The sequence below is a fragment of the Nuphar pumila genome, chromosome 10 (genome assembly GCF_984573655.1).
Source record: "Nuphar pumila chromosome 10, dmNupPumi1.hap1.1, whole genome shotgun sequence".
Lineage (NCBI taxonomy): Eukaryota > Viridiplantae > Streptophyta > Magnoliopsida > Nymphaeales > Nymphaeaceae > Nuphar > Nuphar pumila.
Window position 1 is genome coordinate 110,993,234 of NC_143258.1, and position 24,398 is coordinate 111,017,631.

At 35.7% G+C, this 24,398-nt stretch overlaps 1 protein-coding gene across 1 annotated transcript; it reads left to right on the forward strand.

Annotated features, from left to right (window-relative positions):
• The first annotated feature begins 2,081 nt into the window (after positions 1 to 2,081).
• Positions 2,082 to 2,922, forward strand: LOC149827908 (small ribosomal subunit protein eS30z/eS30y/eS30x-like). The gene is made up of 3 exons (XM_090019722.1): positions 2,082 to 2,172; positions 2,388 to 2,525; positions 2,663 to 2,922. The coding sequence occupies exons 1-3, from the start codon at positions 2,169 to 2,171 to the stop codon at positions 2,707 to 2,709; spliced, it is 189 nt and encodes a 62-aa protein (XP_089875848.1). The 5' UTR covers positions 2,082 to 2,168; the 3' UTR covers positions 2,710 to 2,922.
• Positions 2,923 to 24,398: the final 21,476 nt, after the last annotated feature.

Genomic DNA, 24,398 nt, shown 5'->3' on the forward strand with positions numbered 1-24,398 from the left:
AATCAGAGTTCTTGGGGATCATATTGAGACGTGTTGTAGTTTTATTCTTTTAATTTTAATGATTTTTTAGGAGATGTCTAGGCGGATCAATGAGGTACACTGAGCTTGACGATTTTTTTGGATGGTGGATCTGGAGTGGCATCAAGGTTTATGTTTGGGTGTCTTGACATATATTTATCCTTTTGTAATTGTGATGGATATGAGATCCATATTTTGAAACCTTGTGAACTAATTGATAATACATAACGAATGAATGCGATTATATTTTTGCCCAACCCTTAGCATGTTTTTATTATATCATGCCTTTTGATCTGATGTTGAGTTTCCTGTCCTTTAATTTACTATCTAAGACTTCTGCTCTAATTTACAAAAGAAAGTAAATTGTAGTTTACAAAAAAAAAGATATTAAAAAAAAAGGGGACAAATTTGGGTGTCATTACATTTCAGTTGTAGGAGGTTCGTAAAATTGGTTATACGAACTTCGTGAGGTCTGCAAAATGATAGTGTGAATATACTTTTTAGTGAGAGGTTGCGAGATCAGGACAACATACCTATACATCATGCGAACCTCAAGAGGGAGGGTTGCAAATGGAAAGGTAAAAATGTCTTAAAAAAGTCTGGCATTACCCAATTTAAACATAAGGTACATTTCAAAATTTGTAAGGCATTTAAAGAAACATGTCATTTTTTGTATACAATACTTCATTTTCATCACAGCTAGTGATGATTTTCAATATCCACCCCCACATACTATACGAGTACCATCACAATGCCCTAGGGGTATGAAAATGCTCCAAGGATTTCAAATGGTGCTACGAAAATGCCCTTGACAAGACCCTTAAAAGACTCTCCATGGTGGTGCTCCGTACCATCATAATGATAGCGTTGGATAAAAAGAAAATCACCATTGGTGGTGATTATCAATATCACCTGATCTCAACCCGTTTTTGTGCCTTCCGAATCATAGTAAGGTTCCAATTAAACTGCTGCTTCTTACTACTGACCAATCCTTGTCTACTATGTTGGATTCAAGTAGCAACTTATTGAGTAGGTGGGGATGAAAGTCTTTCCATATGGGCTATTGAGTTGCAAGAATGCTGTTTTCGAGATTCATTCAAAAATGGGATGCTTCAGAGTAAAGGTGCCAATGGGTCCGATCATGGTAGATCAGAATTCGAATTTAAACATTATTTAGCAGATCAAAATCTTGATCTGACAAAAAAAAATGTATAGAAACAAGTTTTTTTTTTATGTTGAAAAAAAATACAAGGGATTTCTTATTGATTCATATTTGAATATAGATCAGATAGAAAATGCCAGTTCAAATTTGAATAAAAAAGTACATGTAAATCCAAATATGAAACTAGTCTTAATTAATGTACAAGATTAAGATCGGATATATGATGTAATATGCTAAAAGGCTTGTGCTTGAGGCTATGCCTGATGATGCAGGGACGAGATAAGATTATCAGGATTCATGAGATCCACAGGGAACTAGTACCCAGATCCAACAAGGCAAGCTGACCCAAATTTCCATACGTATTCTGTGTCGGATCTAGTACCAAGCCGAGAAGAGCCAACCGTGCATAGATCTACGAGGAAAACGAGAGGGCAAAGGAAGCATGCTTAGAGCCCATCTCGGTAGGTTGCGTTATTAGGAGGCCCATACCCGAGATTCGAGCGGGTAAAGATCTGATTCACTCCAGATTCAAGATTTTTCATATAAATTCAAGATGGAACCTATAGAGACCTTAGATTCGGTGTGATTTCCCTTTCTTTCTTTCAAACCCTAAACTATTTTTTTTTCTTTTCTTATTTTATTGAATTTTCCTTGCAATTGTTATTTTAATATATTTTATTGAACTTTTAGTCTCCATTTTAGCATAATTCGTAAATGAGTGCACAAATATTTGTTCAATCATATTGCACCGGATCTTTTCACATTTAACCCGCGTCTCGTATCCGGTCGGGTCTTATTGATACATAGCCTCCAACCGAGCCAGGACGGGGCGCGGTTCGAAGTGCCCGATCCATCAGCGAACCCTAGCATAAATATGGTGGTGGGGGCGTCTCAAATTGACCCACGACTCATTGCTTCGGCCGTCTGCGGGTGGAGTGACTGCAAAGAAGAGGCATCAGCCTTAGGGTTTCGCTCGCAACCAGGAAACATGGGTAAGTTTTCCGGCTCTCTAGGTGACCGTGTTCCACCTTTCATCGAACGCGCATCCCTTCTAGTTCTGTTCATCACCGTTTCGTTATCGTCATCACCTCAGCTTTGTTCGTCTTTTTTTTTTTTGTCTTTTTTTTTACTGTGATTTCCATCCTTTCCCTGACCCCTTTCCCTCTTCTTCCCTTTACCGACCGACTCGCTCTCGCATGAATTGCAGGGAAGGTTCACGGGTCGTTGGCACGTGCCGGGAAGGTGCGAGGGCAGACGCCGAAGGTGGCGAAGCAGGAAAAGAAGAAGAAGCCCAGAGGGAGGGCTCACAAGCGGATGCAGTACAACAGGCGTTTCGTGACAGCCGGTACGTCATTACCTTTCCTTCTTTCCCTCTCCCGTCCTGTTCGCTCAAGTGCTGAACTACCTCTCTCTCTCCCTCTTTCTTTCCCCCTCTCTAAACGATGACTGATTTCATCTTTCATTTTTGATATTCTTTGTCAGTGGTTGGATTTGGGAAGAAGAGAGGGCCAAACTCATCGGAGAAGTAAAACGATTCTAACTAAGTAATGGTTGAGCTGGATTAATTGCTTATCCCTTTGCGCCTTTGTTTTACCGATTTTACTCTGGATATTACTTTATGCGGTGAAGATTTCTCTGCCCAGCAGAAAATTTCCCTTATAGATTGTGTAGGGACATCTTATTCATGCTTTCTCGGTTTTGCAAAGTCTACTCCTAATGGAATTCAGACTCGTATTTCTTTCCTATGGGTGTGAGCAATCATTTTTTGCTACAGTTACCACTACTTACACTTTAGTTTTCATCAAGCATGCAAAGTTCTGTTTTTTCATCAGAGCTGTTGATGCATCATGAGCATGTGCTTAACCGGGGAAAGGTAAAAAACAGTTCCTCTGAAGATGATTTGTGTACGGTGTCCAACTATGGCTGAAAGAAACATTGGTGAAGGATGTTGATGCAGGTAAGTAATTAGTGTGATGAATTTGGCGTAATTTGTATGAACTAAACCTCAGGGAGACTGCATTTGGTTGTGTTACATCATAAGGTTTGATGAAGTATAAGGGCCTTAGCACATTAAACTCTTTGATAATTGTGGACTAAGAGTGTTCAATGTTAAGTTATGAAACAATGTGAATCAAAGTTTTACAGCCCACTCACTTGGGAGTTGACTCGGCAAGAATTGCTATGCGACTCTGCTGGTTCATGATAACAATTTATTAGATATAAGTTCTAAACAGTCTTATCTCCTAAATCATCCTAAACAGATTAAAAGGTCGTTTGTATAGTTTTTTTGACCAAATTGACATGTGTAATCTATATAATTTACAAGAGCAGATCCTGTCAAACGCTGGTTGAGATTAGCAATCTCACATCTCACACAGCGTTTGACAAGATCTGTAATCATAATTTACTTAGTAGAAAACATACTGTAGATGATGTAATGTTTAGAAGTGTTTTTAGAGTGACCAGAAAGCAATGGCTCAGATCACACTAAAAATTCTAGCTAAATTGCTTTTATCTAAAGCATAATTTTTAGTAAATAAACAAAAATAAACACATCTATAAGTTTAGATCAGTGTTGTATCCTACTGTATCGTAGGATATGGTATGATACATATCGTTACTTTTGGGTTTTGCGATACGATACACACTTGTATCGCGATAGGAGTGCCTTTTGCACTTGTATCAGGTGTATCCTACGATACACCCTTATATTATGCCGTATTACACTTTCAATGCACTTTATAAAGACCGAACAAATTTTTTTTTTCATTTTTGGTTTTAAATACCTTTTGAGGGCAGACTTCTTCATTTGTCTTGAGGCCATTAGAAGTTCATTTCCACTGTTTTTTTCACCCAAAAGAATTGGTTAAGGTAAAAAAATGTATTTCCACAATTTTTTCACTCAAAAAAATTGGTTAAGGTAAAAAATCTTTATTACTAGTACAACAACAACAACAAACAACAACAACAACTACGCCTTCATCCCAAAACAATTGGGGTCAGCGATATGAACCAAAAAAGAAATTCATTTTGGGTCTTCCACATGAATCCTTTTCCTCCAATCATTTCTATCCAACGCCATGTCCTCGGTGAGGTTCAAAGCATTCATATCCTTTCCTATCATCTCCATCCAAGTCTTCCTAGGCCTACCCCTACCTCTTTTAACTAATATATTTTCCCATTTCTCCAACCTTCTAACTGGAGCATCATTAGGCCTTCGCCGAATATGTCCAAACCACCGTAAACGATTCTCTCGCATCTTATTCTCAATGGGTGCAACACCTACCTTCTTACGTATCTCTTCGTTCCGAATCTTATCTTTTATTGTATTTCCACACATCCATCTAAGCATCCGCATCTCAGCTACACTCACTTTTTTAATATGATGTCTCTTGGCAGCCCAACATTCCGTACCATATAGTAAAGCAGGTCTAATAGTCGTCCTATAAAACTTTCCCTTCAACCGCAATGGCATTCTACGATCGCACAACACTCCAGTAGCACTTTTCCATTTCATCCACCCAACCTTTATCCTATGATTTACATCTCCATCAATTTCTCCATACTTTTGAATGATGGATCCTAAATATTTGAAATAATCATTCACCGGTATATCTTGCTCACCAAGCTTCACTACACTCCCATCACTACTTCGTTGTTTACTAAACCGACATTCCATATATTCAGTCTTACTCTTACTCAACTTAAAACCTCTAGCTTCCAATGTCTGTCTCCATAATTCTAACTTAGCATTAACCCCAGCTCTAGACTCATCAATCAAAACAATATCATCAGCAAACAACATACACCACGGTACATTTTCTTGAATTGATCTCGTAAGCTCTTTATTACTAGTACAAACTGTAAAATTACAAAGATACATACTCCTCCAACAACGATATTTAATCAAGCTAGACACTCCTCCACTCAAGAAAATTGGATCTGCATAAAAGATTTATACCATGCTGAATGAAATTGTATAAAATGATTCAGAAGCCGGTTTGGCTGAATAAATTGTGTTTTTTGGTTGAAAAAACATGATTCAGAAGCCGGTTCCTAGCAATTGTACCATGCTGAATCCATCTATGAGGTCTGATTGGGTCTACACAACCTGCTCCTATGATTTCTATCTTATTGAGATAGTCAGGTTGACATGACCAAATATTACCCCTATGCACACATGTATGCTTTATACTTATATATAAGGATCCTATGATATATCTTTACATCATACTCCCAAATATCAGTCTTGCTATATCTGGGCTAGGCTCTTTCTCACGATAGTATAGGTTAGGTTGATAAATCTAGGGAAAATCTCAGCACTTAAAAAAAAAGAATTAGCAGAAATAAGTAATAAAATAACATGTTTAGTTGATAAAATATTATATGTAAAATATAATAAAGTAGGTAAAAATATAAAAGAAAGAAGTAAAAACATATTTAAGATATAGAAAAGACAAAAAAAAGTACAAAGTAACTAAAATGATATAAAACCTCTGTAAATTCTTTTTGAAAAATCTTGCAGTATTTTATCTTTAGTGTCCTTTACCCATTAAAAAGTTAGGTATAGGCAATATTTTTGAAATATAGCCTATACTTGTGACTATGGTATACATAGACTGTATCATAAATACCCTAATCTACAAAGTAAATAACACATAGTATAAAAAAACATAAAGAAATTAACTTTTCACCACAGATCATCCTTAAAAGTTTTTTCACACACACACATGTTTGCACATTTGCACACACACACACACAGTCATAAATATTATTGTATTTTAGAATATTTTAATGCCTTATTTTTCTTATCCAATAAAAAGGCATTTTTCTTCAATTTAAACATTACTTTGTCATTCCTTATTTTTCATATATATTTGAAAACTTTGCTCTTTTCTTTATATTATATCAAATAGATATTGCAAAAATCTACTTTTTTTAATATTTTTAAAAGATTGACAATTTTTTCTAAATAATTCATATTTAGTATTCCATGTGTATCTCAAAACATGTTTTTGAATGGATATACTCAGTGTTGTGAAAAGTGTTGAGGCGTAGCGAGGCGCTCCACCAAAATCTGAGGCGAGGCGTAAAGCGTAAGCCTCAAATTTTTTTGTTTGAAAACTTAAAAAAAAACTATAAAAAATATCTAAAATTATAAATAAATAAAAATTGCTTTATTGATGAAGCAACAACCAACAAGAAATAAAAAATCTCAAATAAATACTGAAAAAATATGAGATCGACATGTAAAAGTAACATTAATCCAGTTATGATTAATTATTTTGGTTGATTGGATGACATGTATTCGATTTTGGTGCTACTTAAATCAGGCTTTGTAATGCTTGCCAAGTTGTACATGCGTTTAATCTTGTGGTTTTTGGTGTTTGATGCAGAGCACCATTAATGGATTCAACATATCTTCTGATTTTTTTTCTTCCTCAACCGAATGTAGCAAGTTGTTCACGGCTTGCCAAATCAATTCAATGACTTTCAACTTTTAAATCTTTTTTTCTGTCACCACAATAACGTGCTCAACTGACTACTAAAAGAGATAAAAACCGTTAGGAATTGATTTAGGATGATGACCAGCCAGTAGACCCACTAAGTTTTTTTTTGTTATGAGAAGCATCCTTGACAAAACGACCAAAGGTCTGCTGTAGTAAATCAAAAGAAGAAAAATAAATCCTAATTTAAGTAATTTAAGCTAATAAACAGAGTGATTTAGAGAGAGAGTTTTCCAAAAAAAAAAGATGTTGATACTCAATGATTGATGGTATCAAATTCATTTTTATGAAATTTTAAAAAAATTAGTTATGTAAAATTTTTAAGCATTAAAAAACACTGTGATTTTTGTTTTGTTTACGTAAACACATTATTATGAATCTTGTGACTTATTTGCATAGATTCATTATTCAATATGCACATTATTTCATAGTTTGCATTTTTCTTGTGAATATGCATGCTATTTATAGCATACTATCTTGATTATTTAAGGTTCAATGTCTTATGCCATGCCATTCATAGCACATAGTTGTTTTGATATGTAATATTATAGTTTTATCTTATGCAATTCATCATTGTTTGATGATGTCTTATGCAATTCATCATTGTTTGATGATGTCTTATGCAACTCATAGAGAATTTAATGCTTCATATGTGATTTATAGTTGTATTTTGTGCAGTTCATCATTGTTTCATGTTCTATGATTTTTTAGATTTTTGCTATTTTTTCTGAATTTTCTTGACTTCTTGGAATTTTTGCAAATGTTTTATTAAAAATTATGATTTCTTATGATGCAATATGATTTACCGTGATACATATCTTTTTTTGGGCCTGACCGATACGGGTGACAATACGATTCTTACAAAACTTGATATATATATATATATATATATATTAAATATCACATAAATACAAAATAAATTCAAAATCAACTGAATATAATCTAAATATATATATGCTATATCTAAAATATATATTATATACTGAAAATATAAAGTTATAAACTGAAAATATAATTATAAATTGAATATAAACTTGTATGTATGGAGGGTAAAATGGCGTGTCCCGGTGTCGACGTATGTTGACACGAGGACACATGTGTTGACACTAGTACAGAGGGTAAAATGGTATGTACCGGTGACAGCGTGGCATTGTCGTAAAAAACCGGCAGGAGCATGAACATTTGAATGGCTGTGCCAATATAGGTTTCTGAGTGTTTTTAGGCATAAATTTGGAATTTTGGACGAATGAACATTACCTTGTTTAGGGGGGATGGTGCCATCCTACATGTCTCCAGCCAAGCTACCGGCAGGTGCTTCTAGGAAAAAAGGTGTGTTGCTTTTGTGATTCAGTCAAGTGTATAAGATAATTAATCTGATCATGCTTGTTCTTTATCTGAAAATTCAGTTTTGGACAAGTTCGCTATGCTGTTTTTTCTGTTGATTTAATCTTTCAAATTGCAATTAGTCATGGGATCGATAATAGGCATGACGAAATATGCAAAACGCTGAATTGAAGGTTCTGTTTTTCTTCACATAATGCATGTCTACAAATACTGCTTCATATAATTTTTTGCTTTATTCAAATGAAGAGAGAATGATGATTGAATCTACAGTATTCATTAAATGATTTCGGTGGTTGGTTAGTGTTATTCCTTGGTCATTTAAGTAGTGGATGTGTGTACATATATATATATATATATATATATGTTATAGATACGTGTCTAATAGGCTCCTCACTTTATAAGAATGTATACAAAATCTTTATTGCTTGGGCTCTTTTTGTTCCTAAAATTCATATGTTTCATATATGCTGTGCTTTATCAGTACCACCAGTGAAAAAAGCTGTTAGAGAAAGTCGTGTCAATCAGGAAAATTTGAATAATCCCTGTCACTGATCAAGTGAAAAAATTCCAAGGTAATACATGCTTGTTCATTAGGGATAATCACTGTTGCTTGAAGCATGAATTTATGAGGCTCCATGTGGCATTTCCTGTTCATTGTGAATTTGTGATGAATCACCTTGAATTCATTATGACTTTATTAATGAATTCTTCCTCTGAATTAAGATATTAAAATTGAACAATGAAAGGTTTATGATTGCCTTCATTGTATCATTGATGCTGTTATCTTGTAAACCTTTGGATGAAGGATGCTAATTTCTAAGAAGGGACTTTCATCTTTGTCTCATCTGTCTTATTGGCTCGATTGTTAGCATATCTATAGAGCATCATGAGACAACTTGTTAAAACATGATGTATAAGAAAGAAGACCATTTTTTTGTAGTAGCCCCCTAGGGTATTCTTATTCCACCATAGTGATGATGTTGGTCTAGTAAAAGATAACAATTGCGTAATGATGCAATGGATAGGTATTGCCATCTTAATCACTTAGAGCATGCAGACAAAGATGAAAGTTGTTCGCATTCTTTCCTCCTGAACAACTTAAAGGCCTTCATCCACAACATTGTCCCGACCGTTGCCTTAATCACCAACAAAATAGGATGGTTGGCAGTTTGGTAATGGTTAGGGGTGGAAGTAGGAGTTGGAGCAGAACTGACAGAAAAAAACTACATATTGTTATTATGGTATTTTTAGAAACTGATAAGTGCTGCTTATGTGAGAAGATGAAAAGTTAAAAGGAACGAGTTGATTTCTTTCTTTCTTTTATTTAAAAGGTTTTGTTGCTGAGCTCACTGGGTACTTTTAGCAAATTTTGGTAAAATGAATTTGTTGGTTTAGACACACCTTTGTAATATGTTGCTTAAACCAAGTGAAAAAAAGTCTTTGAGTGCTTAGATAATTTGCAGCCATTCCTCTATAAGCTCCAAGTACTTGGCCTAAAGTAGCCATATAACTCAGGACAGGGTCCCAGGTACTCTGAACATTGGGTGCCTGGAAAGCCTAGCCGCCATTTTCATAAATGTCCTGATACCCCCAATGCCCTAGAGCACATGGTAGGGTTGTCCTAGATTCCTCTGGCTGCCATAAGGAACCATCTTTATTTCATATCTTATTTACCTATAAATGGACATAATGAGCTTAGCTCTAGCCCTAATTGTTGCTTGACAAGTCTCTTGGAAGCCCTAATTAATTCCATAGCCTGTGAAACCCCGATCTCCTTTTGTCTTTCTGGAATTCCCTTTCAGAAACCTTGATCCTAGGGTTACTTTCGCCCAATCAATATCATCCTAAGCTTCCTCTACAGTTCTCATGGAGTCTCCATCATGAAAATAGAGGAAAAATCTCCCCCCTCTATCACCACTGACACTAATTTCTTAAGATTCTCTAGCCTCTTTTTACCTCATTGGTTGCACCCCATCCTCTTCTTTGCTGCCCCATTATTGATACGGAGGAAAACCAAGGTGGTAACACCTCCTTTCCTTATGCTAGGATCTGGTTCCAAAGGATGTTCAACCAAAAGGGGCAAGATCACCAACAGGAATTGTTCACCCAGTTTCTTGTTGGCTGAAGTCATGGATACATACTTTTTGGACTCAATCTGGTTGTTCACTCAAAACTTAATGAACCCATTAATCAGCTAGATTTGACACACACGCACATATATGGTGCCAAAATGAAGTGCAGATATAGTTTTACATTTTGTACAAATCATGGTTGCGTGCTTTTATTTGTTCAATCTGATCGTATGAATGTGTTTAACATGGTTAATGGTTTATTTAATAGGAACTAGACTTCGGGTCAAGTTAACTTTATGTAAAAACATGAATTTTTCAGTTGTAAAGCATGCGTTCTTCAGTTCTAAAACGTTGATGCATTATTACCTATTTAAGTTCATAATATGGCCTGCTTTAGGCATTAAGCATCACAGCCAGATGGCCAAAAACGTTTTTTACTCAATAAACTATGTAGAACTTGTATGAAAGGCTTGGTCCTATTCTCACATGTTTTGTACATAATATTTTTAATTAGTTGAACGTTCCAAAAGTTAATACAGAAGGGCTTAAAGTCAGTGAGTTAGTTCATGTTCTAGAAATGTTTACATATTGGTGGATGGGCAATATAAGCTTGAGCCAATTTGTGCAAGTGCAGGGATAATCTCATTATAAAATTTAGGTGTTTGGTGCCAATAGTGGATGGTGCATATAAAGCCCATTCCAAATATTGGCTCAATCTTTTGTGTTGAAGAATCAACCGAAATGGGGTGTAACTGGTGGGGGGTCTTCCTAACCCAGCTTGCCTTCTAAAAAAATAGGAAGCCTGTCATTTTGTTTAAAACATTAAAAACATGAACATCTTTTAGTAAAAGACTGAAGAAAACTCGATTATGCATCAGCTTTTTAATATTCTTGTGTTTGGATAAGCATTTAACCTTGATTTAGCAACCTTATAGTTCCTATTAGCCTAAATTGATTTCCAAGGAGAAAACTGTTGCGTGCACTATTTTGTTTAATTGTGTTTTATAAAATTATAAATGAATTGAACTTGTATGCCCCAACGGAGTGCCGTGTAGTGGGGTAGTGCCGTGGCCGCTAGATGGGCAGCCAAGGTTTGATTCTCATGGGCATCCTCACTTTGTAAAAGCCTCGGGGCTGGGGGTCAGAGCTTTGGAGTTTTATGCCACTGGCACAATGACCGTAGGCATGGCAGGCTGAGCCAATGTTATCAGGTCTGTGTGTTGGGTGTGGCTTCTTCAGGTTGCAAACAAAAAAAATTAATGAAAAATGATCGTATTGTCTTTGTAAAATGGCATGTTTTTAAAAAATGCTTCACACTTTGCTGAAACCCATCTATGTCCAAAATTTTGATTCTTGCCCTTTTTTTTTAGTTATTTTCACCCTTTTTTATCCAAAATCATTTTTGCAAATATTTTAAAAAATGTACGAACATCATTTTACTATGTATTCTAAAGTATGTTTACAAATGTAATATGACCTTTGCAAATCATTTTCACAAATATCTCAAAAATGTGAGAATTTCTTTTAAATACTTTTGTCCTACGTTGTACACAAGTATAGTATGACATTCACAAATTATTTTTGTGAATATTTCAAAAAATATACAATTTTTTATAAGTAAATACTCTTGACATACTTTTTCAAATATAGTACGATTTTCATAAATATATTTTTGTGAATGTATCAAAAAATATAGCACTACTTTCATAATACAAACTTGATTTGGGCTGCACAATTGATTCAGAGGATGCTGCAACGTTGCTGGATAGTCAGAAGGTGGATAGATACGGGGATTCTAGGGAACTTGTGAGTGAAGTGAATGCTGAAGAGGTGCGAGATGGATGGGGAGATAAGAGAAACGTGAGAAGTAAAGAGATGCGTGAGAGGGAGATGCCAGCCAGGGTTCTGGCTAGGTAAATATTTGTCATAGGAATAAGCCAAATTTTACCACAAGTGGTAAGCCAAGAATGGTAAAATGAACCTCTTTAAATTACTTTAATAATGAGATAAAAAATTGAACTACAAATGACAAAGGTTACATAGAGAAACAAGGAAAAACAAAAATGAAAATCATCACAAAAGGAGGAATCAAGCTGGACATCTCTAATAAGGAGGATTTTTTATTTTATCCTTTTTCATTTTGCCCTTCATTTGACAGCATCTTCAAAAGTGGATGCATTTGCCCTTGAGAACTTCATAAGCTAGAAAGATTGTTGTTTTTGTCCTTGCATATCTTTTGAGTTGCTTTATCTGTTGTTTTATTTGTAGTTGATTGAACTATCGTTTATCCTAACCCCAATTCTCACTTACACCCATATGGGTTATCCAATCTATTTATTTAAGATGGATATCCAAATCTAATTGCCTATTCTATTCATGTTGGTTTGCTATAACTTTGCAATTTATTTCAAAAACATGTGAACCTTCTCTAACTAAATACTTTCCATGTATATTCACAAATATATTATGACCTTCACAAATCATTTTTACAAATGTTTCAAAAAATATGCAAACCTCCTTTAACTAAATGGAGTTTTGTGCCAATGGATGACCTTTGCAAATTATTTTTCTGATTGTCCTTAAAAAATGTGTGAATCTCCTTCAACTAAAATACACTCGACGTATGCTCGTAAATATAGTATGATATTTGCAAATCATTTCTGCGAATGTCTAAAAAAATGTATGAACTTCCTTTGTGAACGTACGTCAACAATATTTATTTAAAGGAGGTTCACACATTTTGAGGACATTTGCAAAGGTCGTGGCATATTTGTGAAAGGATAAAAATGTCCTAAAAAATCTTGGTATAAGAATTTTGGACAGGTAGAGGATTTTGGCAAATTGTGAGTAATTTTTGAAAAGATGCCATTTAACAAGGATATTGTGATCATTTTTCAAAAAAAAAAAACTCGTACATTCTATTAGGCAAAATTTTAACTCATTTTTTCATTGTTTTTTATCTTTCCTTTTGAATGCAAGACTTTTTTAGTCATGAATTTATTATGTTACAAATTTTTTTGGTTGTTTCATGTATTGCTAACTATGGTATACCCAAGCCCAAGAGGGCTCCGCTCATCTAGTTGGTGGGCGGCATGTGACGTCCCAAGTTGCACAGGAATTATCAGGGCGTTTCTCTCACTGGACAAACACCACCTGGACACACAAGTTGGGGTTTGTCCAGATCTCACCCAGAGTGGTTAGGTTCTGCCACCTCTCTTAATTATCATGCAACGAATCCCGGCTGGCCAGTTGGTTCCTTGTGTATCAAATGCATGACTGAACTTGGGTAGGGACCAGTTAGTCTCCGATCGAGTGCATCCCGCTACTCAAGCACACCCTTTGAGTTCAAAGTTGGGAGTATGTGCCCTTTGCCACAAGGCTAAAGATGAGTGCACTTCTTAGTAGGCAAGGGGAAACCTAGAGTTTTATGCCAATGGATGCTGAAAATGTGGTATGGGACAATCTAATGTACCGTTCATCGGGTTTTCTTTCCAAAAGTGATCATACTGTCCTTGCAAAATAGCATGCTTTTTGAAATACCTAACAATTTGAAAAATCCTTCCATATCCAAAATAATCGATGCTTGACTTTTTAGGGTATTTTTACCCTTTGCATATGCAATTTTTTAGGTTATTTTTGCTTTTTGCATATGCGAACTTGTTGAGGTTCACATGATATATAAGTAGGCTGGAGAAAGTTTGTAACCTTTCAATAAAAAAAGATTATGCAACCATCAGCAAATATAATATGCCATTCACAAATATAATATGCCATTCACAAATTTAATATGCCCTTCATGAATATAACCTGCAAATATCACTTAAGTAAATACTCCTGAAAGAGCTCTGCAAATGTATGTGACAGTCACATTTACATCTTGCGAATATCCCATATGATTGCACTCTCATGAGCCCTCCTTAAATGCGATGATTTTTTGTAAAAACAGTACCACCTTTGCGAATATAACCTGCGAACCTCTTTTAATTAAATACTTCTCGAGGAGGTCATTGACATTCGCAAATGTTCTCGATGTTCACACTCTTCGCAAATACAATATAACTTTTGCAAATACAGTATGACATTCACGAATATAAATTGTGAACCTCCTTTAACTAAATACTTCTTGAGGGGGTTTGCAAATGTCTGTTTTTTTCATAAATATCTGTTGTAAATGTTTCCAACTTTCGTATGCATGTTGATTCATATATAAAGTTGTGACAACCTTTTGTTTTGCATGTTGATATTTTTTTTATTTGTTTCACGTTAGAACGCTAACCTTTTTTTCACTATCCATCTCTCTTTTACGATGATTCCGGTGAAATCATCTTGCAGCCTTCCTGCAAAGTTGTGACAACCTTTTGGTCAACTTTCTCATCTTTTGATTAGGTGTTAAAGCGAGTTTTACACAAATATTTATATATCCTTTTCTTGCATTCTTGAGTTATTATATATATATTGGTGTTTTAGACGATTTATATTTATTTTCTTGTTCTTTATTTAATATTTGTTAGTTTTTTTGGTATAATGAGGTTAGGGTTGACAATGTACAAGCATTCAATTAGTGTGATGGGGTTGGGATTGACTTTGCAAAAAAATTAAAAAGCGGTTACGGTTTTTGTAGGTAGTTGGTTTTTAGAGTGGTTGTTGTAAGTAGTTTTGTTAATTAAATATATCAACGATATTTGATGGCCTTTTTTGTCACATATTAGTTTCATTAAATGTATGTTATGTGGTTTATGTAGGCAGTTAATTTTGAAAGGGTTAAAGTATATTATTGTAGCACGGATCACTATGTTATAGATCTATGGTGATATAAAAAAATAATAGCTTTAAGAAATTTATAGATTTGATGTTACATAAAATCAGATATACGAAAGAGTTATTGAGCTTCCAGTATAATAATTATCCAAACATAAACATCAATAAATATGGATATATGTTTTGGCCGATGATGATGCATAATTGATGTTAATTAGTGGTGATGTTTAAGGCTTACAAAGTTAAATAAGTAGTAGTTGCTTATATCTCTAAACAAGAAGCGGATGAAAGTGATGTATAGTTGATGAAAATGTTAAGAATCATGTGGAGAATGTGTATATATCTCAAACACCATCTATTGATCTTAGTCTTTTGGTGAATATCCAACTGTACTAAACAATGAACAATATTGTTCTTAATATGCACGTGTAGGGCATGTAATTGCTCGAACCAATTAGGGATATAAATGTTTGATGTGCAGGCAATAAAGAATCTTTACAAACAATTGATATTGTAAATAATCATAGGATCATTGTAGATGATGTGAAATTACTTCAATAAATCTTACCTGATACGATATGTGAATGACTCTGCATAGGTTCTACCTGTCTACCTGTTATGCAATTCATAAAAACATACAAAAAATACAATGCATACATAATCTGACATCTAACTTATGAAAGAAGAAAACTTCTTAAAAACAGAAAAACTACTAAGATTACTAATAGTACATCACAAATATGGGTTGCCTCCCATAAAGCGCTAAGTTTTATGTTCTCTGCCAGACGGATCTCTGGTTTTCCTTCATCGTCCATTAGATCAATGGACGTGAGGTAATGCTCAATTGGGAGGTCTAAGAAAAATGGTGTCATCTAAGACCCTGCCTACAACATTTTCTCAAACTCTACCCTTATGGACCCTGCAATGACTCTCTCGCTTGCTAAAAACGAGCTTAGTCTCTGCGTGAAGACTATTCTCACATGATGGTGAGCCATAAACTGAATATCTACCTATGCAAGCATTCAACAACAAATTAAATTGCTTTCCTTTGATGTCTGTCACATGAAAGTAGTCGTAAAAAATGTTTAAGATTAAATGCTTGTTGTAAAAAAAAAACATCCATCTTCCCATTACGATAATCAATACGAGTGTGAGCAGTGACTAAGAATGGACTGCCCAGAATGATGGGGGTCTGGCGAGTGACATCAGTGCCCTCCATGTCTAGAATGAGAAAATCAACAGAAAAATAAGTCCTCGACCTTGACTAACACGTCTTTCAAGATTCCTTACGGAGGCTTGGTAGACCTGTCAGTCAACTATAAGACAGTCGTCATGGGCTTCAAATCTCCAATCCTAAAAGTATCATAAAGAGAACCCGACAAGATGTTCACACTTGCCCTAAGATCGAGCAATGCACACTCGATAGTCATGTTTCCTATGATATACGAGATGATCGGTGCCCTAAGATCCTTGAGCTTAGGTGAGGCTTGGTGCCGAAACATGAATCTCACTGCTCAGTCAGAAAGATCGTCTTGGGCAACAGCCTCGACTTTCTCTTTTGTGTGCAAAGTTCTTTGAGAAACTTTGCATAAGTATAAGTGGGCACTTGTTTGATAGAGTTAAGCATGAAAAGGTTTATGTGAACATGCTTGAATATGTCAAGCATCTCATGCATGTGCGCTCTCTACTTGCTAAAATCATTCGATTTTGCTAAGGCCTGAGGAAATGGAGCTCTAGGGATATACGAAGGCGAAGGCATAGGCCGTGGGCCCTGCTCACTTTCCTTGGGCTTGGTAAGGGAGATCGACTGGTCACTAGGTCTGTCACTGGGTTCTTCAGTCTTTTCCTGAGTAGGGTGGACTTCCTTCCCACTCTGAAGGGTGATAACAGAGTTGGCCTGCTCTTGGTGAGACTCTGTGAGGTGCAGACCATAGTGCATGGGTTCTTTATCCCTCGGGTTGACAACAGACTGGATAGGGAGGCTTCTCTCGCTTTGCCTGCTCAAGGCCTCAGCCAACTGTCTCATTTGGGACTCTAGCTTCGCTATCGATTGTGTGAGAACTGAGGTTGGCTTTAATGGTAGAAAAGGCCTCGAACAACTTCTCCTGAAAAGATGGGTTTGATATCGGCTTCTGAGGAGAAGGCAAGCTAAGCTGGGGAGGGGCTTGAGAGAATGTGGGGTCACGGGTATCCTTGTGGGAGGTTACTCTATCTGTGTTGTGTCTGGGGAGGCTATTATGGATTTCTCCATGCAAAATTGAGATGATTTCGCCATCCTGGGTTATAGGTGGGTGTATAAGGATCGTGCACCAGTCTGACAAAACATTGGACAACATTCACTTGCTCCTGAACGAATTCAGGGTAGAGTGATACTGCCGAACACTCAGAAACCAAGTGTGCAGGGCTAGCATATAACTCACACACATTTCCTACTGGATTTAGTGAAGCTGGGTTGGCCAGTAATTGATCAACTTTCCTGGTCAATTGGTCTACTTTGATTTGCAACTCATGTCCGAACCCAATTTCAAAAATCCCTCATTTCTTAGGACCACTAGGAACATGTGTGGTCCTATCAAGTCGTGAGGACAGGACATGATGCATTGCATTTTTGCTAAATGTATTGAATATGGACATGCCTCATCTTCGCTCTTGATCATGAACGTGCCCCACATGAAGAATCAACCATTTGCCTATCCTTCTCGGTGAAGCCATCATAAAAGTACTGCACCAGTTGCCAACGAGGCACCGAGTGGTGGGGCCACTTGCGGAGAAGATCTTTCATCCTCCCCCAAGTCTTGTGAAACTTTTCTCCTTTAATCTGAGAAAAGGTAGTGATGACTTTTTGATACTGGTTCATCTTACCAATTGAAAATACTTCTTGAGAAACTCACGCTGCATGCATTTTCAAGTGGTAATTTAAACCGTATCTAAGGCTTTCAGCCAATGCTTCGCTTTGTCTTTGAGGGAGGACGAGAACAACATCAATCTCAATGCGTCATCCTCAAAATTATTGATCCGCATAGTAGAGCAGATCTCGAGAAACTCATCGTGATGACGATAGGGGTCTTCATTGCTCAGGCTATATGGAAGCATTTGGATTATGCTGACCTTTATCTCAAAATGTGGAGCTCCTATAACGGGTCTAGCGATGCAGGAGGCAGGAGTATATTCATTAGAAATGAAATACTCCCTCACAGAATGGGTCAACTGTTGATCCTGAGCCATGGGACCGGATCGATAAACTCTCTTAATAAGCGATTCGGGGTCCTCAACTATCTCAACAAGCTCGAGGTCAAGCGAGCGTCGCCGTTGCATGCACCTGAAGGTAGACCGGTGCAACAACCATCCAAAGTAAAAGGCTTTCTACCTACCTAACATGCAGTGCGATCAAACCACAGTAAACCACAAAGCAAGTAAAAAGAAAAATAAAACTAAAAAGCAGAAAATAAACAAACACCGCACACTTGCACCCAACATATATTTTGCAAAAAGTAAGCTATGAGCACAGTACTAATCGTGCACAGTCACCTCCTAAGGGTAGCATAGTAGGTGGGTCGTGCAAGAAAAGTAAGCCGGTATCTAGGTTGTGCAAACATGTGGTTCTAAACCTAAATACTAAAAAGAAACTAAACAATTCTAAATAATTAGTAGTAAATGAAATTAAGCAGTCCTAAACAAACAACATAAAGTAAACTAGCAACCTAAATAAACATGAATACTTAGGGGCAATAAAGTAAATACTTGTATTTAATCATTGTTCTTTGGCAACAAAGCCAAAATTTGGTGTGAGTTTTGGAAAATGATTTTTAAAAAGATATTTTAAGTAAAAACAAGTGTGAAAGTTAGACATCAAAATATATAAAAACCGGCTCGCACAAGTGGTGGACTCTGGGTCGATCTTAGGGAACGAAAAAATACTTTGTATTCAAGCAAATAGTTAACTACTCTTTATTGCTAAAAATAAAAAAAATTAAATAAATAAATAACTAAGAAAGTGCGGCCCTCTGCGGAGGGCTGAAACCAATAAAATAATAGTGCCTTATTACAAACATAATTAATGAAATAAAATAAATCCTAAGCTAGAAAGAAGAAAAAAGCCTTCAGTGCTTCGAGTCTTTAGTTTCCTTGATGTTTCACTTTTCTTCTTTGCATATCACTTTGTGGTCCTCTTGAGAGGCTCTCTGATGGGCTTGAAGAGCCTTTTGAAATGCCTTTTCAGGACCTTAGAAGGGCTTACTACATATTTGATCGCTTTCCTGCATGGCTCACCTCCGACGAAAGGGTTGAGAAGAAGACTGGTTTTTTCGTTGAGCAGCGCACACTTTCGTCGAGTAAGGCAAGAAAAATTGGCAACAAAAGGTTAGAAGCACGATGAATCAATGGGGGAAACATAAGAAATCAAGGGAGAACCGATTGGGATTGAGGAGGAGGAAGAGAAGAGAGAGGTGAGAAGAAGTTGCATTTTTTTAAGAGAAAAAACGTGGATTCTACCATGAAGAATACTATTTATAATATGAGAATTATGTCTACACATTTTTTTCAGAAAAACTCTACTTAATTTTTAGAAGTTTCAAATGCTTCTTCTGAGAAAAACGTGTTTCACAAAAGGAGGTTTTCCTAAACTAATTAAAATTAATTAATTAAGTCCTAATCTAACTAACTTATAAATTAGAAAAATTCTAAACTAACTAAACACCGAAAAACGCAGGGTCAGACTAGAAAATATGATTTTTCTTGAAAATTCAATTTAAATTACTTTCTCGAAAGCAATGATAAAAAAGGATTTTTTACATGATTTTTCCATGGATCATGCATGTATATGGATGAATAACATGCAAAATATATGCATGATCAAGGGTTTTATGAAGTACATGCTCATAAGCGGCTCATAAGCATGAAGATGTTAAGAATCCATTAGTCACTTTTCAGAAACAACTATATTCAACAAATTTAATGATAAAAAATCTGATCAATACACTTCTATGAAACAACAAATTTAATGATGAATGCATTAAATACAATTATTCTGTAGTATAAAGCTTATCCGTACATCAAATAAACAACCACATGAAAATGAAGGCATACCAAGATTACAAAAATACAACGAGAAATGAAGACTCATATGAAAATAAATTAAACAAAGGAATGAAATAGGCAAAAAAATTCAAAAAATAACAATTTCAGCCATTAAAGATGTGTTTACTGGAATATCTCACTGTCGATGATATCCCAGATGCTCAAAAAGTCACCGATAAAGTGCTGTCAGAAAATTGCCAAAAAAAATTTGTTGGGAGAAACAATGGTGCAAAAGGGGTTGGGGTCACAAATAAAGCCCTAAAATGCACAAAAGTTCTAAAATGCTAACCATCATTTTTAAAAAAATGAAGCATCCAATTTAATGCTCATACAAATATTCACAAAAACATGAAGAGATTCACACTTAAGTCATGAGAAAATTTGCGAATCTATGTCCAATGTGAGAAAATTTGAAAAGTCCACAAATGATGCACAAGATTTACATATAGAGCTGATGTTCGCAAATCATCTTGCGAACATCTGAAAATGAGTGACGATATTAGCAACAAGTATTTGTGAATGTCTTAAGATATTTGTGGACATTCTCGATGAGTATTTACTTAAAAAAAATTCGCAAGTTATTTGTATGAATGTCGTACTCTATTTACGGAGGTCTCGCCAAAGTGTGAACATTTGAGACATTTCGGGAGGCAGGACTGGGCTGTAGCCCAGTCCTGCCTCCCGAAACAGTTAAATTTTTTTTATAGCCCAGTCCTGCCTCCCAAAACAGTTAAATTTTTTTTATTTTTTTAAAGCCCAGTCCTAGCCCAGCCCTGACTGCAGCAAATAGTTTGATTTGTCCATATGAAATAGATTTTTATTAATAATTGTAGCCATTTTTAATTTTATCTCAATTTTTTTTCCCGACTATCGCACAAATAAATTTTTTTGCCCCTGCTCAGGAGTGGAGGCAAGAAGTTGTAAGGAAAAATCTGTCAGTAATGTTTATTGACGTGAGGACACCTATGCACTGAATCTTTCAAATAACATCATGCTGGTCATTTTCTGTCGGTTGGCTGAAACCACGTGAAAAAATAAGATTATCTTAGTAAAAAAAGTATAACAAAAGGACATTTCTTGGCAGGCACCTCAATAGAAAAATATAAGTCATGAAGAACCATGTTCATTAGCCAGCAGCTCCTCCAACACCCCAATTAGCAGCACCACCTCCAATTACTTGAGCCTCATCCAAGGCGGAGCCTCTGAGCACTACTGGAAACACTCACTAGATTGTCGGGCAAAGAAGTTGAGATTTGACTTGAGAGAGTTTAGCCAATAGCTGCCTGCAGCACTAGGGCTAGTAGAGGAGATATCCTGTGTGAGAGAGGGCTGAAATAGGCGTGAGAGTGTTCGATGCCATAAGGCAGGTAAAACATGCAAAATATTGGCTACCCTAGTGAGTTCCAAACTCCCCAGTTGAAAGTCATAGGGGGAAGGCATTTTGATCAAATCCGACTCTATGGATGTGGTTAAAATAATAGAAATCAACTCATCGACCATATTTTTCTCAGTGTAAAACTACTGTGTTTTGAGGATTGAAAATTCAATAGATTGTAGGCCATTGATTTTTCAACCCCAGAAAATCCAACATACATGTTGGGAAAACATGATCCAAAGACCGATTTCTACTAAACCAAACATCTTGCATATGAAATGACATATATACAAAAAGAAATAAAAATTAAAAAGTTAAGGCTCTTCACACGGGGCTGATTTTGGAACCCATGAGGGTAGCAAACATTTTCCTAGAAAAAAAGTGGTATATCTATATTTGCTATAGCCCACTACGTGTATAAGTGACCATTTTCTTTTTCTCTATTTTTTTTTAAACTATTTTAAAAATTTTTGATAGATCTTAACTCTATGTGAGTGTAGAAATGTGAGTCGCTTCTTATGATAATTGACAATTCTCAAGAGCACTCATGAATTCAAACAAGCATAAAACGCTAAATGTACCAACTTGATATCTGTACAATCAAACTTTGAAAACCTAAGTGATGAAAAATTTGGTTAACAATACAAGTTAAGCTAAAAAAAGTCCACTTAGCACCCTGATTAATTTAAATTTTCTTTTACTAAGTAGGGGTTTAAGTCTGAAATACACTCATACTAATGCATAGTTTTTTATACAAGCCAAACATATTTTAAAACTAACGGGGGATTGTTGAAAAAGTTTCAAAATAAACTATTTTCTATGATGAGAATGTATATATCACTTGCTCTTTATAAAGATTTGGTTATTGTTTTTCACTTGAATACTTTTGAAAATTGTTTAGTCCGAGATAATTTTTTGGTGGTTTAAATATAGTATTTTTATTTTATTTTTAATACTTTGAAAACCCTTGTGTCTTAACGTGGTTTATGAACGTTACTACACAGTGCACATAAATAGATGTGCCAACCATACACACACTTATGTGTATATGTGCATAAGAGAGTTTGGGCACAATGTGGCACTTTGATGGCATACTTTGCAATTTGATGTGGCATGAGGCACATAGTTCATTTTGACAGTACTGAACCCACCTCGACTTTTGGACATAGCCAACTTTGCCTTTCAGTTTTTCATATTGATTTGACATGTTTGAGAGCATTTAAATGGTGATTATGAGATTTGGTGGCTGTTGGGTGATTTTAGAGGTCCTTGACCATTTAGGGTCAAGGTCATTTTCATTCATTTTTTGAGCATTAGATTTATGACCATTCAATCTCATTTATCACCCAAAACATTGTTAGCCTTCTGAATTTTATAAAAACCATTCATTTTTGTCCTTTTGATCATCATTTTTTTTATTCTCAAACTTTTTTTACATTCGATCTTTTTGGCTCTAGTTTGACTTACAAGTTCACGTGTATGAGAGGTCATTTGTTCTTGTGATCATTTAGAGCCATTTTTGTACATTTTTTGAGATATTGGATTTTCTGGCCATTCAACCTCATTTATCATCCAAAATGTTAGCCTTTATAAGTTTCTAAAAAGCCTTTTATCCTTTTGTTCATCATTTTTTTTTATTCTCAAGCTTTTCTTACTTTCTATCGTTTTGGCTCTCGTTTGACTTGCAAGTTCGCATATGAGAAAGGTCACCTGGTCTTGCAAAGCAGTGACAATCTTGAGGTCCTAGACTAGTTGTATTCTTGGGACTCTCTTATGCATAAAGATACTTCACATCTTCAGGAATCTTGAAGTGGGGCGATTGAAGTTATAAAGATAGTGATCTTGTGTCAAAATTGAGCTTTTATTCATCTGGTTTTAGAAGCATGGGGTTTATGTTTCACTCCTTTTATTAACAATAACAGTGTTTGAGGCTACAAAGGTTAGTCTATTTGCTCCATCATTACTTGTCAAGTGGGGTATAAGAAATTACCTATAATCTGCCTTAATAGTGGAAGGGAGCATAAGGGTTGTTATTAGTCTAGTCTCTTTGTTGGTTTGTATCGGTAGTCAAAGGTGCTGCTAGCTTAACTTATGGTCCCTTTGACTTCTAGTAGGATGAAAAGCAGAGTTTGTATTATATCTTTCAGGAACAGATGCATCGATCACGCACACACGTGCAAACATGTTTGCGTAAGGGCATTTGGGCACAATGTGGTGCTTTGATGACACACTTTGCACTTTGATGTGACACAAGACACATTTAGAGACAGTTTTATTTTGACTATACTAAGCCCACATTGACTTTTTGGCTGAACCAACTTTGACTTTTAGTTTTTTGATTGATTTGGCCTATTCGAGAGAATTTAAATATGATTATGAGGTTTTATAGTTGTTGGGTGGTTTTGAAGGTCCTTGACCATTGATCAAAAGAGGATTACCATTCAAAGTCATTTTAGTTCATTTTTTTGAGACTGGATTTATGATCATTCAACGTCATTTATCACCCAAAAATGTTGTTAGCCTTCTTAAGTTTATAAAAACACTTTATTTTCATCATTTTGATTATCAAATGTTCTGATTTTGCCGAACGTACACACATGCACATGTGTGTGTGTGTGTGTGCATAAGGGCATTTGGGCACAATGTGGCACTTTGATGTGGCATGCAACACAGTTTTATTTTGATTGCACCGAACCCACCTCGACTTTTTGACTGAGTCAACTTTAATTTTCAGTTTTTCACTAATTTGGATCGTTTGAGAGCATTTAAATGGTGATTATGAGGTTTTGTGGCAGTTGGACAATTTTGAAGGTTCTTGCTGGTTGGTCAAAGGCGGGTGACTGTTCAGAGACATTTTCATTTATTTTTTGAGACGTTGGATTATGGTCATTCATTCTCATTTATCACCAAAAATGTTGTTGGCTTTCTTAAGTTTATGAAACCCTTCATTTTCATTTTTTTGATCATAAGATTTTCTGATTCTCAAACTTTTCTTACTTTCTATCTTTTTGGCTCTCGTTTGGCATGCAAGTTCGTGTATGGAAGAGGTCACCTGGTCTTGTGATTGTTTGTGGTCATTTTTGTTC